Genomic DNA, 15777 nt, shown 5'->3' with positions numbered 1-15777 from the left:
GACACCTGATATCAGACTTGAAACGTCAAGTGGAAACAGAACTTATTCAGCATCTTCATTTATACACAATTTACAATATTTGATTCAAAATAAAAATCACAAGAAAAATACATCTGTTTCTGCTACAATTCCTTCCCCTCCCTCATCCACCCTCCCCCCAGTGAAAAGTCTTCTAATAAAAGGTATCATATTACCACCATTGTCCTGTTTTGGTCTAATTCTGAGATCCCAGCTTGGGATAGTTAACATGGAAAGGAATGGCAATACTTGGGATTTATATAACGTACACATTTTATCCAAGGATCTCAAGTGCTTGCAGTCACGTCTCCAGATCTGAGAAATCACGGTTCAATGGAAGCCAGAAAGCTGGACGAGTGCTGGGCAGGTTGCATGGGGTGTAAAATCCCTTGGCTGTCTATGATCAAACAAGGTCAAAGTTGGTTGGCTAGAGTTGGGCTCAATTTCTCTTCCCAAACATATACTATCAGGCAGTCAGTTTTACCCTCTCATAAACCACACACGCATCTCTAGGCTATTACCTAGAGTTAAGACCAACTGAAGAAGCCATGTCCTCATGACTGCACATCAAGATAAAAAGCAAAAACAGGGAAACACATTCATCAGCATCTGGCCAAAGGAGACAGGGGTTGGGAGAATCAATCTGGGAGGCCATTCCTAGCAAGAATGAGACAAGGGTGTCAATTCACTAAGTTTCAGTTACAGTTATGCTTTTGGTGGAGTTGATTCCAGCAGAGGTGAAGCTCATGGCATCTAGCGCTTCATTTAAGATAATGCTATTGAAGAAGGGTAATGAGAAAACACAGCAAACTAACAGGGAGGAACTGGCCAAGGAATATCTGGAGGGCCAAAGTGATTTTTTCTTTCCTTATCATTTCTATAGGAGAAGGCAAGGGGTAGGAGAAAAGGGCTAGAGGGCCCCTTAATTGCAGATTTTTTTGTTAAAAAAATCATTTTCCTCATAACTCCGTAATGAAAATGTATATTACGGTATGAAGGTTACAGAACTGCATCTGCTACTGGGTCACGGCTACAGGTCTATGAGCTGATCCACCAGCAGTAAAGACCTGGCTAGGTTGGGAAGACTGGACTCAGAGCTCCCACTGCTGTTTCTAGAGTGCCCACCTGGAAGTGGAGAGATAGGAATTCAGTACAAAACACAGAGGGTTAAGGTTTAGATGTGCAGAGCAAGCAAAGGAGAAAAAACTAAACAACAACAACAAAAAACCTAGAGAAGCAACATTTTACATTTGCAAACTCTTACATGTTGATCTGTAAACATATAAATTAGTTCTCCACCACCTCCCACCAGAAGTGCAGGTGTTTTGTGCATACCATACTCTAGGCAGGACACCTTGCAAAGAAGACGCTATTTTCAAATCAATACATATTTTGCCCGAGAATTGCTGGCTATACACTAACTTACTGGAAACATCAAGCCATCTCCTTGATAAAGTGAAAAATTAGTATTTTTTTGCTTTGGGTGAAATTAGTTATTAAGACACTGCAATAGGAACGTGTTTTAAAGAACATGTAGGTGGTCCGATGGCAATTCAGTGTTTCATGGCATGTTCAAATAATTTTAATCTATCCGAGAGGAAAAAAGAATGTTCCATAAAGGTTTAAAAGATGTGGATGATACCAAAGCACCTCTAATCTCTTTGGGAAAAATATTCATCACAGATTATTCTAATTGTGGCAAAATACATTAAGTGCTTTGAACACACACCTTCAGGTTTCCACTGAGAGTATTTTTGGCTCGACACCTTGTAAAAACTAGCTTTTAGTCAAACTATTACTTCTTGCTAAATAAACACCACAGTCGAGCTTTAAGACACCCACACCAGCATCTCTGTCTGTCTATTCTAATCTAGCACACAGTGACTGTCATTACCCCCAATATCCTTTGTTAAAGGTCGCTGCGTTTCTCCCCCTTGCAGGTTAAGTACATTACTATTTTGAAAGCACTGAAGTCAAGTTCTTGTCTTTTCCCCATCCTCTTTCTTACCTTGTGGGTTTTTGGTTATCAATACAGGAATAGGGTCAAACTCATCTTCTGTCACCTTGTCCGAGCCCTCAGGGACATCAAAACCTGAGATGAGATTACTATCTTCTGCAGCTTAATACAGAATGCAAGCACACAAGCAGAAACAACAGAGGAAGAGATTAGCAAAGGAGAGAACGTGAAAGAGGCACAAAGTTCCCAACTGGACAATCACTGCCATTTTTAAAGGCTAACGTACTTATTTTTCTGAGTTGAAATAAAAGTAGTGAAACTGGAAAACAGGAAGACAGAGGGAAAAAATGCTTTTGAGTTGGCTATGTTAAAACTTTCATAAATGATTAGAGAGGTGGGTTGCAGGAAGAATTCTCTCTACCATTTATAAGACCATTAACTGTAATTACGGTGAGGTATCTCCTCAATGTCATTAATTCACAAAGACATAGGAATTAGTCCCTTCAACATTTTTACTGAACAAACAGAAACCTAACTAACAAGCTCTGAAAAACCCAAAGCCAGTGGTGGAAGAACGGGGAAGAGCAGTATGGCTCTTTCAGAAGTAACCATTGTATCTAAGTGAACAAAATACTTCTGGAAAGACTCACTGCTCTGCAACCAGGAAAAAGGTCTTTCAACTAACTCAGATGCCCCAGAGAACACAAGATCACATGGACTGAGACTTCAAGCCCCAGTTTGATCAAATATTCTCCATTCTAATTAAAACTGCTCTACCAGCAAGTGCTAGCTGAGCACCTATTCTGTGAGTGATGCTTTTCTGTAATTACACATTGCTGCTGACACGTTCCTGCCAGACAGAACTGTTTACATTGGTAACTTCTCCCTACATATTCTGTAAAAACATAATCACTTCAGTGCTATCAGGGGTAAAGACAAATAACTCAGCTATTACTACTGTAAACCATGGGCTAATTATTTTTATTCTTCTCACAGAGGTTTCCAGATTTAATGAAACCTTTTTAATTTCCTTTAAAAGGGACTTAGGCTATTTCTTTTCTTTTAAAGAATTATTTTATTTAACTTTATTTATTTATTTTAATTTGGCCAGAGCAGGACAGGATGAGAGGAAGGGAAAGTGAGAAAGCAAGCAGCCAGGTCTGGGACTCAAACCATAGTTGGTCATATGGGAGTCCAGTCCCTTTAACCACCACGTCACCTGCAGGTCCCTAAGCTGTTTACTTTCTATACCTTTTTTCCTTCCAGAAAATAACTTTTTACTACCCAAGCACAGAAATAAGTTAAGTAAATGTCCATGCACAGTAAGCCAGGCATAGCGCCTATCACGGTCATAAGCTACTCATAAAACAGAACTCAATTCAAGCTATTGCAGTCCAGCAGAATTTTAAACTATCATTAACCTGAGACTAAAAAATAAAAATGGTAGATTAGAGAAATCCACTGGTTAATCATAACTTAAATCATAACTTAAAGGTGAACTAAAGTTCTCCTACATGAGGAATGGTCACACTACAATCCCTTCTCCTCCATTTCTCTCTCCATTCGAGACTCTAAGGTAGTATGGGCATGGACTGTTTCTCAAGCCAGGGGGTCTAGGACTTGAACTGCAGTTGGCCATGGCCCAAACCACCAGAACATGAAGCTGGCCTGATGCCTCTTTCTGTATTATAATAATTTCTATTCAAAATTTTTGAGTCAGAGTTGATAAAATAATTTCAAGTTCTAAAGTCAGTGTGTACCATATTAATGATACACATGGTAACATGGAATAACAGCACTTCAATTTCTCACCAGAGAAACTGGTGCCCACACCAATCTGCTGTCTAAGTCTCACTAAACATTCTTATTGATAGGTTATATTATATATAACCTATGTAACCTATATAATATATTATAATACAGTGGCTAAGAATATAAACTCAAGCTTTCCATATAAGGAAGTGGTTAAAAACACTTCATTAACAAAGGCTTTTGATAAGGAAGACTTAGGAATTGTTCAGTTCTTCTCCTCAAAGAATACAAGTAGGCCCAAGAAGAAGAAAGCATTTACCTTTATGGGCTGGAGCAGAGATGGCTATGGGGGCAAACTCTTCCAGAAGGTCAGTAGTAGGATTAGAAAGCAGAGAGCAATCAAGCAGGGAATCCTCCCCGGTGAGAGAATCTGGGTCCATATTAACAGCATCCCAGGTCAGTGATGGCATTAATGGCACATACAACAACACGTGAGATTAGATCTTAGCCTTAAGTTATTGCATTTACATGTGATATACACAAGACAAAGTGGGAGAGAGAACATCAAAAGAAACACATTAACCCTCTGGCTTTCCCACCTCCAAAAACATGTATTTCTATATTCTTCTTAACATTAGTATATATGTTTAGGAGAAATTTTTGCTCAGAAGCTACTGACTAAATAAGTCTATGATTTACATGCCTATATAACTTTAGGTACTCAATTCTCAGCACATACTATCTGAGAAAAAGGACTAAACAATTTGAAAGTTGCACTTAAAACTTTCTCTAAATATTAGGGACCAGCAGTTAGCGTAATGGCTATGTCACTGAACTCCCACGTAGTTGATCGCAGGTCGAGTCCTGGACCCGGTGGCTTAAACTCACGCCGGGCACCTGTGCATGCGTGCCCAAGATCCCGAGAGGAGAATGGTGGAGAAGGGATTGCGTGCGGCCATCCCCCCTGGAGGGGTGATTTCTTGCTTTCTGTCTCTCTGTCTCTCTCTGTCTGGCAAGTGCATGCGTCCTATAGCAAAAACCTCTCCAAAAAAACAAAACAAAACAAAACCTTTCCCCAAATATTTATGGAAGAAAGTTACTATAAGATGAGGTATTCGAATGGAGTAAGAGAGTTTGACCTTGACTTATTATTAGTAGAATGTGATAAGATTAAACAGCACTTCCTAGAATTCAACCTGATTCCCATTTGAAATGGGATGCTTTACTAATATTCTTCAAATTTGAATTGCTCCTTCAAACACAAAATTCTGCTTTCAGTTAAAGAACAGAAGGAAGGGGGCTGGCGGTTGGTGTGATGGTTAAAGTGCTGGACTCCACTTAACTGACTGCTGTTCGACTCCCAGACTTGGTGGCTTTCCCTTTCTCTCTCTCTGGTCAAATTAAAAAATAAATAATAATAACAAAACTATATAAATAAATATTTTATTTTGAATGTTATTATAATTCGCCAGAGAAACACAGAGAGAGAGAGAGAAAGGGAAAATAATAAGAAAGCAAGCTGCCAGGTCCAGGATTTGAACTGTGGTCAGCCATGTGGGAGTCCAGCGGCTTAACACCATGCCACCTGCTGGTCCCAATAAATAAACCTTAAAAAAGAACAGAAAAAAGAAAAAACTCAAGAGTTCAAGTTTTTTAATACGGGAATTGTTTTTTGGGAACATTTTCTAAGAAATAAATCATCCAAATGAGGACAAGATAAAGAATCATATTGTCTCTTGAGATAACTTTATTTTCCATGAATGAATTTACCCTCACAATTCCTAGATTTCTAATAGTCTCTATTCCAAGTTGGAAAATTAGACACTTCTACTTTTCTATTTTTCTGATTTTTAATTTGCTATACAGTGCATGTGCTCACTAGAGAGACAGAAGCAAAGTGAGAAAGCACCCCTCAGGGAGAATAACCACACTGCAATCCCTTTTCCTTCATTCTGCTCTTGGGATTTTGGGCACACACACACACGTATGTAGTGTGTTTTTCAAGCCACTGGATCCAGGAATTGAACTGCATAGTTGGCCATGTGGGATCTAGTTGTCTTAACCACCTTGCCTCCTGGCTGGCCTTGGACACTTTTATAAAGGTAATTATGGACTCAATAAAAAGGAAGGCTATCAAATCTCTACTTATGAACAGTTAAGGAATTCTACTAAAATCAAATTTTGAAATGAGGGTGAAAGTAATGCTGGACCCAGGGAAGATTTCGACTTGGCCTACAACTTAATAGCAAATCACCTATATGTGATTAAAGTACCGTGTTGGCGATAGGATGGCAACACACAGAAGGTAAACCCCACGGACATCACTGGCATGGTTATGGAAAGACTGCTCAGCAACCTGGGGGAGGTAGGGGCATCCTTACAACTCAGCCGAGTTATTTATTTATTTATTTGTTTGTTTGTTTGGAGAGGTTTTTGCTGTAGGGGTGCATGTGCTTGCCAGAAAGACAGAGAGATAGAAAGCGAGAAATCACCCCACAGGGGGGATGGCCACGCCGCAATCCCTTCTCCTCCATTCTCCTCTTGGGATCTTGGGCACGCACACACATGCGCATAGCGTGAGTTTCTTTCTTTTTATTTAAAAATTATTTATTTAATATTATTACTTTTTTTTTTTTTTTAATTTGACCGAAGAGAAAGTACTTATTTATTTATTTTAATTTGACCAGAGAGAAAGAGAGAGGAAAAGTGAGAAAGCAAGCCTCCAATCCGGGATTTGAACCATGGCTGGCCATGTGGGAGTCCAGCACCTTATACACCACATCACCTGCCGGCCCTGCCCCCAGTGTGTGTTTCAAGCTGCTGGGTCCAGGACTCAAACCAAGATTGACTACATGGGAGTCCAATGATATAACCATTTCACCATCTTCAGCAGTTTTTTTAAATTTTTACTTTATTTATTTATTTAAATTTGACCAGAGAAGGACACAGAGAGAGAGAGAGAAAGAGAGAGAGAGAGAGAGAAGGAAAATGAGAAAGCAAGCCATTAGGTCTGAGACTTGAACCATGATCGGCCATGTGGGAGTCTAGTGCCCTTAACCACGACCCCCAAGTTTTTAAATTAAGGAACTGACAGGAACCTGTCACCATTGAAGAGATCATTTTACAAAGAACATGACTCCAAAAAGTACTCAATACTTTAGCAAGGAAACATATCACTTAACACTGGAAGCTGGGGTTGGGAGGACAATTTAGCGCATCTATTCTGGGAAGAACTAAGCAGGCTGCACAACAAAGCTCAGGCTCATCTGCCACAGGACAGACTGGCTCTGAGTGCTCACCACGCTGACCCATCCCGGAAGCTGCAGATACACCTGACTGACCTGTGCGGTTCGAGGTTACAGATTCCGTCTGAGATGGGAGGCGCTGGGGGACCGGGGCCTCCAGTCCTGGGATGAGACTCTCAACAGCGACATCAGCTTTTTCTTTTGTTACACAGCATTAAGAGAGGAGAGGAAAGGGTAAAGGAAAGGAAGTCAGAAGGTTCTTTAGGAAATTCAGTAATGGCTTTCTTCTACAGGTCTCTAAAACACCAGTCTCAGACAAGAAGAAAAACAAGTTATTTCTGCCATTCTGAGTGATTGGGCTTCATGGACTGAGCATGCACATGCAAGGTTAGCCACTGGGGCCAGTCTCAGTGATGATCAGTTCTTACAGATAAATGTGGAACACAGGCCATTCAGCTACTCTATCCATGTCAGACTGACTGAAAGGTGCCTTACTTTCTTTGGGTAATTTTGCTTTTCTTAAGGAATAAACACACTTTGTACCATCAAAGACTGAGTCCACCTTGAACCCTGACTGATGATGTGGCTGAGAGATGTTCTGTCTGCACCATGTGACACCTCTCAGCTGGAGGCCTCTCTGTATGATTGTGACATTTCTGCGTCTTAGGCCTTTCTGACCAAAGACGTTATTATGTCTGTAATGACTGGACCTTCCCGGAGTATAAGGGCCTTTGACATTGTGTAGGTCTTGTCTGCCTTGCTGCTGGAGCACAGGAGAATATGAGAAAGTAAGCAGACCAGCCTCTCCTTAGATCCTATCATGGGGCTTCACCATTAGGTGCAGCATCGTCAGTTACAGATACTTGGTACACACTCAATTCTGCTGAAGAATCTGCAAAATTTCATTAAATTCAGTAACAATTAAGGCCCGTTAAAAATCAACTTTTTTCCGTGAACTTTTAGAATTAAATAGGAATGTTCCACATGTCTCATTCAAAAGAAATTCATTCTAGATAGCTGGAAAATAACAAATAAAAGAGCAAAATAACAGCCCTGTACTTCTGGGAAGTATAGAAAAACAGTTCATTTGGAGTGACAACAGCCTTGGCTTCTGGGTTAGCACAAGGCATAGCTCTCAGACCAAAGCATAGCATTTCCTAACATTCCTACTCTTCACCAGGACTAGTCACTGAGGATGTTAACCAGGTACATATCATTCTTGAAACAGACACGATTAAAGAAACAGATATAATGACTTTACCAATTACAGCATCGGAAGTGCTACCAAAAGGATCTGTCATAGGCAAGAGGTCAGGGAGCAGAAGAGAAGTGTCAGGAGATTTGAGTCCCTCAATTAGTTTTTCTAGGTTGGGCAGAGAGGTAGAGAGAAAGCAAAAAACAATGAGATATTAAAGCAAGTGGACCACTGACTGCTCTCAGTGCAAACACGTTGTTTCAGAGGCCAACATTTGGTATAAATTCATCATAAAAATGAAAACTAATAGTATCTGTTAATGACAGGCTTCCAAAATTGAAGTTCAAAAATTATTATTTTTCCAAGTAAAACAGTTGTTTTGTAAGACCCTAGTTTACTTGTTTTTATTTGAGGTTTCTTTTTTTAAGAATTATTTTATTTAACTTTATTTATTTATTTATTTTAGTTTGACCAGAGAGGGACAGAGTAAGAGTGAGAGCAAGAGAGAAGGCGAGAAAGCAAGCCACCAGATCTGGGTCAGCCATGTGGAAGTCCAGTGCCCTTAGTCCACGCCACCTGCTGGTCTCCATGTTTTTATGTGAATTTTGACTTACATATAATGGAAGTTTCCAATTCTAAACACACAGTTTTACGAGTTTTGATGGACATAAATATTTATATAATTATCACTGAAATAATGATCTACACAGTTTCCAATGCTTCAAAAAGTTCCCTTGTGTCCCTTTACAGTCAATGCCTCCCTTTCACCCCAGACTCTGGCAATGAATCTGCTTTCTGTCCTCATATTCTCGCCTCTCTCAGAATTGCCTATAAATGGAACAATGCAATACGTAGTGCTTTGTGCCTGGTTTCCTGCATTTAACATAATGCTTTTGAGATGCATCCATGTTGTAGCATGTATCAGTAGTTTGCTGTTTTACTGCTGAGCAGTTTTCCACGGGATGAATGTACTTTTGTTGATCTATTCACCAGCTAATAGACACTTCATTTTCCAGTTGTTAGCTATTAAAAATGAAGTTGCCTTAAACATTAGTGTTTTCCTTCCTGGGATGAGGGATCAATCCTTTTCTCTTTCTCCTTTTTTTTGGACTTGTATTTAGAAACAGTTTATTAACATGTCAAGAGAATCAATTCAACCACACTGAAGTCAAATTTTTCAACAATCATTTATTGTCTGCCAAGTGTGCACCTATTATCAAAAATGGTATTCCTAACTCTTCCATGATCAAATCTCACAAAATCCACTTAAACCCTAAGGTGGGTTACTGCTGTTGTCCTTTGGCCTAAAAATAAAAGAACTTCAAAAGATGCCAGATTTGTCACACCTGGTAACTTAATGTGTGACAACGTATGCACTTCAAGATTTCTTCCAAAATGACTCCTTTACTTCTGGTCCATAAAAAACCATCTATTTACCTTTAACCTGCTATAGGTAAAACATTAACTGAAAGCAAAATAATGAATTACAGAATCTTACAGGAATAAGTGAATTCAGAGCTTACACTTCTACTACTTATGAGGAGATGAAAGTCACATAAATCCTATTATTTGCCTAATTAAAAGCATGTCAATAATTTTTTGTTGCCACAGAAAAAAATTGCTATTAGGATAAAACTAAAATAAAATGTGTAATGGGTTCCATGGCACTCACTGTTGAGATGGTGTGTTCTGGAGTTTGGAACTTCATGGGAGGCCTGGGTTTGATTCCCAGTCCAACCTAAAGGCCGGGCACAGGAGCATGTGTCTGTAATCAGTAACTCAAGCAGGCTATGGCAGGAGGATGGTGAGTTTGAGATGAGCCTGGGCAACAAAGTGAGACCCTATCTAAAAAGTGGACATGCTGGCACACACCAACAATCTCACTTGGGAGGCTAAAGGGGGAGGATGGTAACAAGGCAAAAATCTGTCTTTAAAAAAAAAAAAACGGCACTGGAGCCAGCAGGTGGCAAGGTGGGTTAAGGTACTGGACTCCCACACAGCTGACCAGGATTTGCATCCCAGGCCTAGGGGCTTGCTTTCTCACTTTCCCTCCCTTACCCACCCCCACCAGTGCAAATGCCCTATAACAAATTAAAATATAATAATAATAATAATATAAAATTAAATGAAATCTTTTTAGAAAGCACTTATAGTTCAAGTATGTATATATAACATTTTCATTTTAATAGATTTGTAGTCTTCTAGGCTATTGGGAATTGAGATAAGGAATAAATAAACTGGTCATCATTAAAGGATAGGAACCAAATTTTAGGTGATCTATAACTATATAAATCAAACAAAAGGGTGGATTTTAATGTCTTGGCATGATAATTTATTTTGGTACAATTAACACAGTGCAAAAAGAAAGATTTTTATACATGAAACCAATTTACTGTCCTGTGCAAAAAAAGAGATTTTTATACATGAAACCAATTTACTGTCTTTAGAGTATATGGAATGAGGATACCTTAGAATTAAATGACAATATACTACATTCCTCATTTACACCTGATTTATATTGAAGAAAGGAAGGAAAAAGGAAGTTTCTCAGTAATGGAGGTTAAAAATCTAGGGGGGGGTGAGGGGGGGTGGGAATGGGCGGCAGGTGGCGTGATGGTTAAGGCGCTGGACACTCCCACATGGCCTACTATGGTTCGAGTCCCAAACCTGGTGGCTTGCTTTTTCACCTTCCTCTTTATCTGTGTGTGTCTCTCTCTGGTCAAATTAAAATAAATGAGTGAATAAATAAAATTAAAAAAAAATTATTTAAAAAAATCTAGCAAGGTACTAACCAAGTGTGGAAGTGTAATATGTCAGCATTAACTCTGCACTGTACATGAGATTTCATTATAAGATCTTAAAAATATTTTTGATAATTTTCAGTGTACTGGCAAAAAATTTGTTTTTCTAAAAACCTAATTTTTCATTATTCTAAATAATAATTTTTTGTCTCATTCCTCCCCCTAAAAGCTTTCATTAAAAAAAAGTAAATAGTTGTATCATTCACACAAGCACTCATATATTTGCAATCCTGTGAAGCAATGGATAAAAAGTAAAGACCTCAAGTTACTTATTTAATCTTTCACAGGGCAGTTAATCTTGGGGTTAAAAAACCTCAGGCTAGTGTTCTTTCACATTTAGATTTCTAGCCTCTCCAGTGAGGGACACTGCCTCTCAGTTACTCGGTGGCTGGGCCCCAGAGGCCATCACAGTAACACCACTCACATTTGTAAAGTTTAATGTCAAGTATTTTCATTCATTATTCAACCTCTCCTGCTCCCCAGCGCTGCCTCCCCCACTCTGCCCCTCACCCCCAGGTTTGGAACTATTAATACAGTTGAGAAAAATGTAGTTCAGAGACGTAAGAATGTATGACTTGTCCAAAGTCATGGATGACACATGCTGTAGTGTGGACCTGACTTTAAAGTTGTGTCCACGTGGAAATAGACAAGGTCTGCCTGTTTCCATCAACATAGGGGGAGGGTCTTCACACAGACATGGGTGTGAGCACAACAGTAAAGTTACCGACATGCTGTAGCAGCTTTTGAGGAATAGAAATGCTAAATAAAAAAGTAAAACCTTAAAGGCTTTTATTACAAACTGTCAAACCATCCTTATCGCTAACAGGACATGAGGTGACCATTTTCCCATATCTTTAACAAGGCTGAGGTGGTTATTTTTTTCATTTTTACAAATTTGATAGCATCTCATTGTCCTATGATTGGTACCTCTTAGATCCACCATGATGATAAAGTTATTTAAAGAAGTATTTACTGTAATGCACATTTTTTCTGAACTCTGTATTTTTTTTTTTTTGGGAGAGATTTTCACTGTAGGGCGCGTGCGCTCACCCGACAGACAGAGACATATGGACAGAAAGCGAGAAATCACCCCCCGGCGGGGATGGTCATGCTGCAATCCCTTCTCCTCCATTCTCCTCTCGGGATCTTGGGCACACACGCACACGCGCCCGGCGTGAGTTTTAAGCCACCGGGTCCGGGACGTGAACCGCGGTCGACTACGTGGGAGTCCAGCGCCATAGCCATTACGCTAACTGCTGGTTCCCTGAACTCTGTATTTTTCTGTTGTGGTGTTTCCTTATCACATTCCTATTAGTATACTCAGATTTTTTTTCTCAAGTCTCTAGGGTTATCTGAGTAAAGCCAGCCTATTTGCACAATTGGTAGCAAAATGAACAGCAATGCTGGAAGCCCTAGGACTGACCACAGGTTTGGATCTCTGGGTTGGCCTGAAAACCCAGCAGGCGTGTGTGTGTGTCTAGATGCTGGCAAGCTGGAGGCCTAAGGGATGAGGACTGTAGTATGACCAAACCCTGTTGAGGGTGCTTCTCACTCTCCCAATAAAAACAAAATAAACTTTTAAAAAATGAGCCTGGGTAAGAGCTTAGAGAAGTGCTGAAATCATTGGTTGTTCTTTTATTCACAATAGAGAGTGCACACAAAAAGCGAGGAGACCCAGAGAGAGCATCCGGAAACAAGGTCTCAGGACACTGGGATCACCTTTCCCCAGCGCTTCGGCATGTCAGGATTTTGGACACGCGTGCGCACACAGGCGCATCCTCAGGTCAGTCTGGAAACCGGAACCCAAGGTTGGCCAAATGGCCTCCAGCACTGCCCCTCAGTCTGTCACCAACCATGCCACCAGATCAGGCCTGAAATTATGTTAAAGGACAAGAAAGCTGGACCCTAAAGAAAAATGGACGCAGAATTATTTAGCTTAGGTAATAGAAAGTACAAGTGCTTTGGAAGGAGAGGATTATGCATGTTTCAAATTAAGGGGAGAGGTCAGGGAGGTGGGTCTTCTCTTTTGAGCACTTCCTCCTCTCTTCTAAATGTAACTCAAGTGGCCGAGCAGGAGACATGGGAAGGAGAGAGTGGCTAAAGTTGGGAGTCAGGAATTAATCTGTTTCAGGTTCTCCTCTTATTCCTCCCCTCTCAACACTTAAAATATGAATCACAAGACAAGGCAATAAATCCTTCACAAACCAGTGGAAGGACAGATAATCAAAACTACTTCCTGACATGAGTGGGATATATCGCTAATTGTGACCTTTCTCTTTTAAACGATCAACAGAGAGGATAGACGATCTATTTATATAGGCTAATAAAGCCCAGGGCTTGCTCTAGGCCCTACCTTCAGTAGGAACATGAATGGGAGAAGGAGAACAGGCTAAACTAACAAACGTGGGGGAACTTGACATGAGCTCCACCAAAAGGTGATATGGCTGCTATAGCTTTGTGGCTTTGGAAATTTATGTCTTGTCTGACTTGGTGCATAAGCCCTGAAGTCTTGTGATGGGAGAGGATGTTTTTAAAATCCAGTCACTCTAAATAGTTCCTATCATTGAAAACCTGACACTAAACCATCTGTATGTTGGAAGCAAAGTCCAACACCATGTCCCATTCCAAGTTCATTTTGGAGAATGTTTTTGCCTTTTGTGAGAGAGAGAATGAGAGAGACCGGTACTTCTGTTAGGGTCTCACATTGGGACCTTCCTTCCTCAGTCTCCCAGTCACTGAGGATGACAGGTGTGCACCATCACACTTGACCTGCTCATACTGGGCAGAGAACCATGTCTGGGCACCCCCATGTGGCCCCAGCCATTGCACGGAGGCATCCTCCCACCTAGGCCGCCATGACTGTGTCCTCATTTTGGAGAAGCATCAACACACCTACAGGAAGATAAATTTTCCGGAGCAGAAACACGTGGAGTACTATAACTGACCTTGGACTTCTCAGTATCACAAGATAGCAGTTAAGAAAGGAGGAAGAAGCCAGGCCAACAGCTATGAGAGGACTATCCATCCTGAGAACAAACGACTAAGAAAACACAGCTTCTATTGTCCAACTTTTCAAGAGATGATGGTGTGCCATAAACCAGGTTTTATTGTTTTTGTTTTTACTTACTTACTTACTTATTTATTTAAATAAGTCTCTATTTCTAGGAAGCAGCACATATGGGCAACTGCATCCTTGCTTAGTTTTGTGGAACACTAATGTCAAGAGATCGATATTGAAGAGTTGATATAAAAAGTGTCCTCATATCCGGTGGTCTGCTGATAAGAATGCAAAATGGTGCACCCTCTACAGAAAATGGTATGGCAGGTCCTCAGAAAACTAAAAATAGAATGATCTTATGAGTCAGTTCCATTTCTGGGTATATACCCGAACAAACTGCATGTACAGTCACAAAGAAATATCCATGCACCCAAGTTCATTGCAGTAACGTATAATCGCCATAGCCAGAGATGGAAGCAACCTCTCTGCCCATCAATGAATGGAAAAATAAATACAATGTGGTCTGTACCTACAAGAGAATATTATTCAGCCTCAGAAAGTACATCTGTTACAATATGGATGAACCTTGAAGAATTTATGTTAAATAAGTCAGTCACAAAAGAACAAAAACTGCATTTCACTTATCAGAGGTACCTAGAATAGTAAATGCAGAGAGATGGCAAGCAAAACGGTAGTTTTCAGGGGCTGGGGGGAGGCGAAAACAGTGAGTTCTTGTTTAACAGGCATGGAGTTTCAGTTTTGCAAGATGAAAGATACTGTATGTGTGGATGGTGGTGATAGTTGTGAAACAATGTGAACATATGTAATGCCACATTCATGATAAAATAGTAATTTTTTTATGTTATTACATTATATATCATCACATATTTTGCCACAATTTAAAAAAATGTTAACAGACCTTTTCCTTAATTTTCAGAGAAAATTCTTCAATCTTTCCTAAGCATAGTTAAAAACCGCTGGTGCTACACATAGCTTCTCTGTTCCCCATACAAACAGACGGCAAAATAAGTGAACAGGCAGCCTCTGAGCACCAAGGAAATACTTTGAGACTCACGAGCCATGCTTCAGTTGGCAGCTCCGTGAGTATACAAATGTTCATAGCTGTTTCTATATTCCAGATTTTCTAAGAAAATTTGTTTAATAGTGCTCGGGAAAATAAAAATAATCCTTAAAAGAAGCCCACATCATCCAGTGTCTTCTACCCATGGTCTGACAAATCCTCTGGATACTAAATGGCTAGAACCCGGGTCTTACAAGTCTAAATCTATTTTCATGTTTCCCTAAACCTTAAATTTAGCTCAGTGGTCAAAGGCTTTGTTAAACTGGGAACTATCCCAAAGACAAAAGCAGCCTCCACTGCTGGGGGGGGTGGGGTGCGGGCCATGAAAAGGACGTGTCAGCACAGGTGAACACAGCTGGAGCGGCACTAAGGCCTCGCTTCCCCAAAACGAGGACAGCACTTGACCTACCTACCACCTACCTCTCAGTACATCTCTAAGATCAAAGGGTGTTTTATGTGAAAATACTTTAAAAGCATAAAACGAAATGTTCTGTCATGAGGCATGGTGTCCGGGAGGCTGATTCTGTGACCCTATCATCAGGAAAGCTGAGTGTGGGAGATGAACAAGTACGTAAGACACACTCCCTGGTGTCTAGTGGGCTGGAGCTCTGACAAAATGCTTGCCTTTTTGGGGGGTGGGGTGGGGTGGTGAAACAAATGTGTGGTTTGCCCAGGTCCCAAAGAGACACTGAATCCTGAACCCCTTCTCATTCAATGTCTCAAGATCCTA

At 40.4% G+C, this 15777-nt stretch overlaps 2 protein-coding genes across 2 annotated transcripts in view; both read right to left on the bottom strand.

Annotated features, from left to right (window-relative positions):
- Positions 1–416, bottom strand: part of LOC106735152 (uncharacterized protein FLJ45252) — a 10709-nt gene extending 10293 nt beyond the window's left edge. The window contains exon 1 of the mRNA XM_027772985.1: positions 288–416. Within this exon, the coding sequence (XP_027628786.1) occupies positions 288–291 (4 nt within the window). The 5' untranslated portion in view covers positions 292–416. The remainder of the gene's footprint in view (positions 1–287) is intronic.
- Positions 417–1010: 594 nt separating this feature from the next.
- Positions 1011–15777, bottom strand: part of LOC102496264 (AP2-associated protein kinase 1) — a 179472-nt gene continuing 164705 nt past the window's right edge. Inside the window, exons 18-22 of the mRNA XM_006151323.3 lie at positions 8234–8335; positions 7069–7170; positions 4047–4157; positions 2027–2137; positions 1011–1143 (exon numbers count right to left, since the gene is read on the bottom strand). Of these exons, the coding sequence (XP_006151385.1) occupies positions 1049–1143; positions 2027–2137; positions 4047–4157; positions 7069–7170; positions 8234–8335 (521 nt within the window). The 3' untranslated portion in view covers positions 1011–1048. The remainder of the gene's footprint in view (positions 1144–2026; positions 2138–4046; positions 4158–7068; positions 7171–8233; positions 8336–15777) is intronic.

The sequence above is a fragment of the Tupaia chinensis genome, unplaced genomic scaffold (genome assembly GCF_000334495.1).
Source record: "Tupaia chinensis unplaced genomic scaffold, TupChi_1.0 Scaffold000316_1, whole genome shotgun sequence".
Lineage (NCBI taxonomy): Eukaryota > Metazoa > Chordata > Mammalia > Scandentia > Tupaiidae > Tupaia > Tupaia belangeri.
The sequence above is the reverse complement of the archived record's forward strand: the minus strand, read 5'-3'. Positions and strand labels throughout refer to the sequence as shown.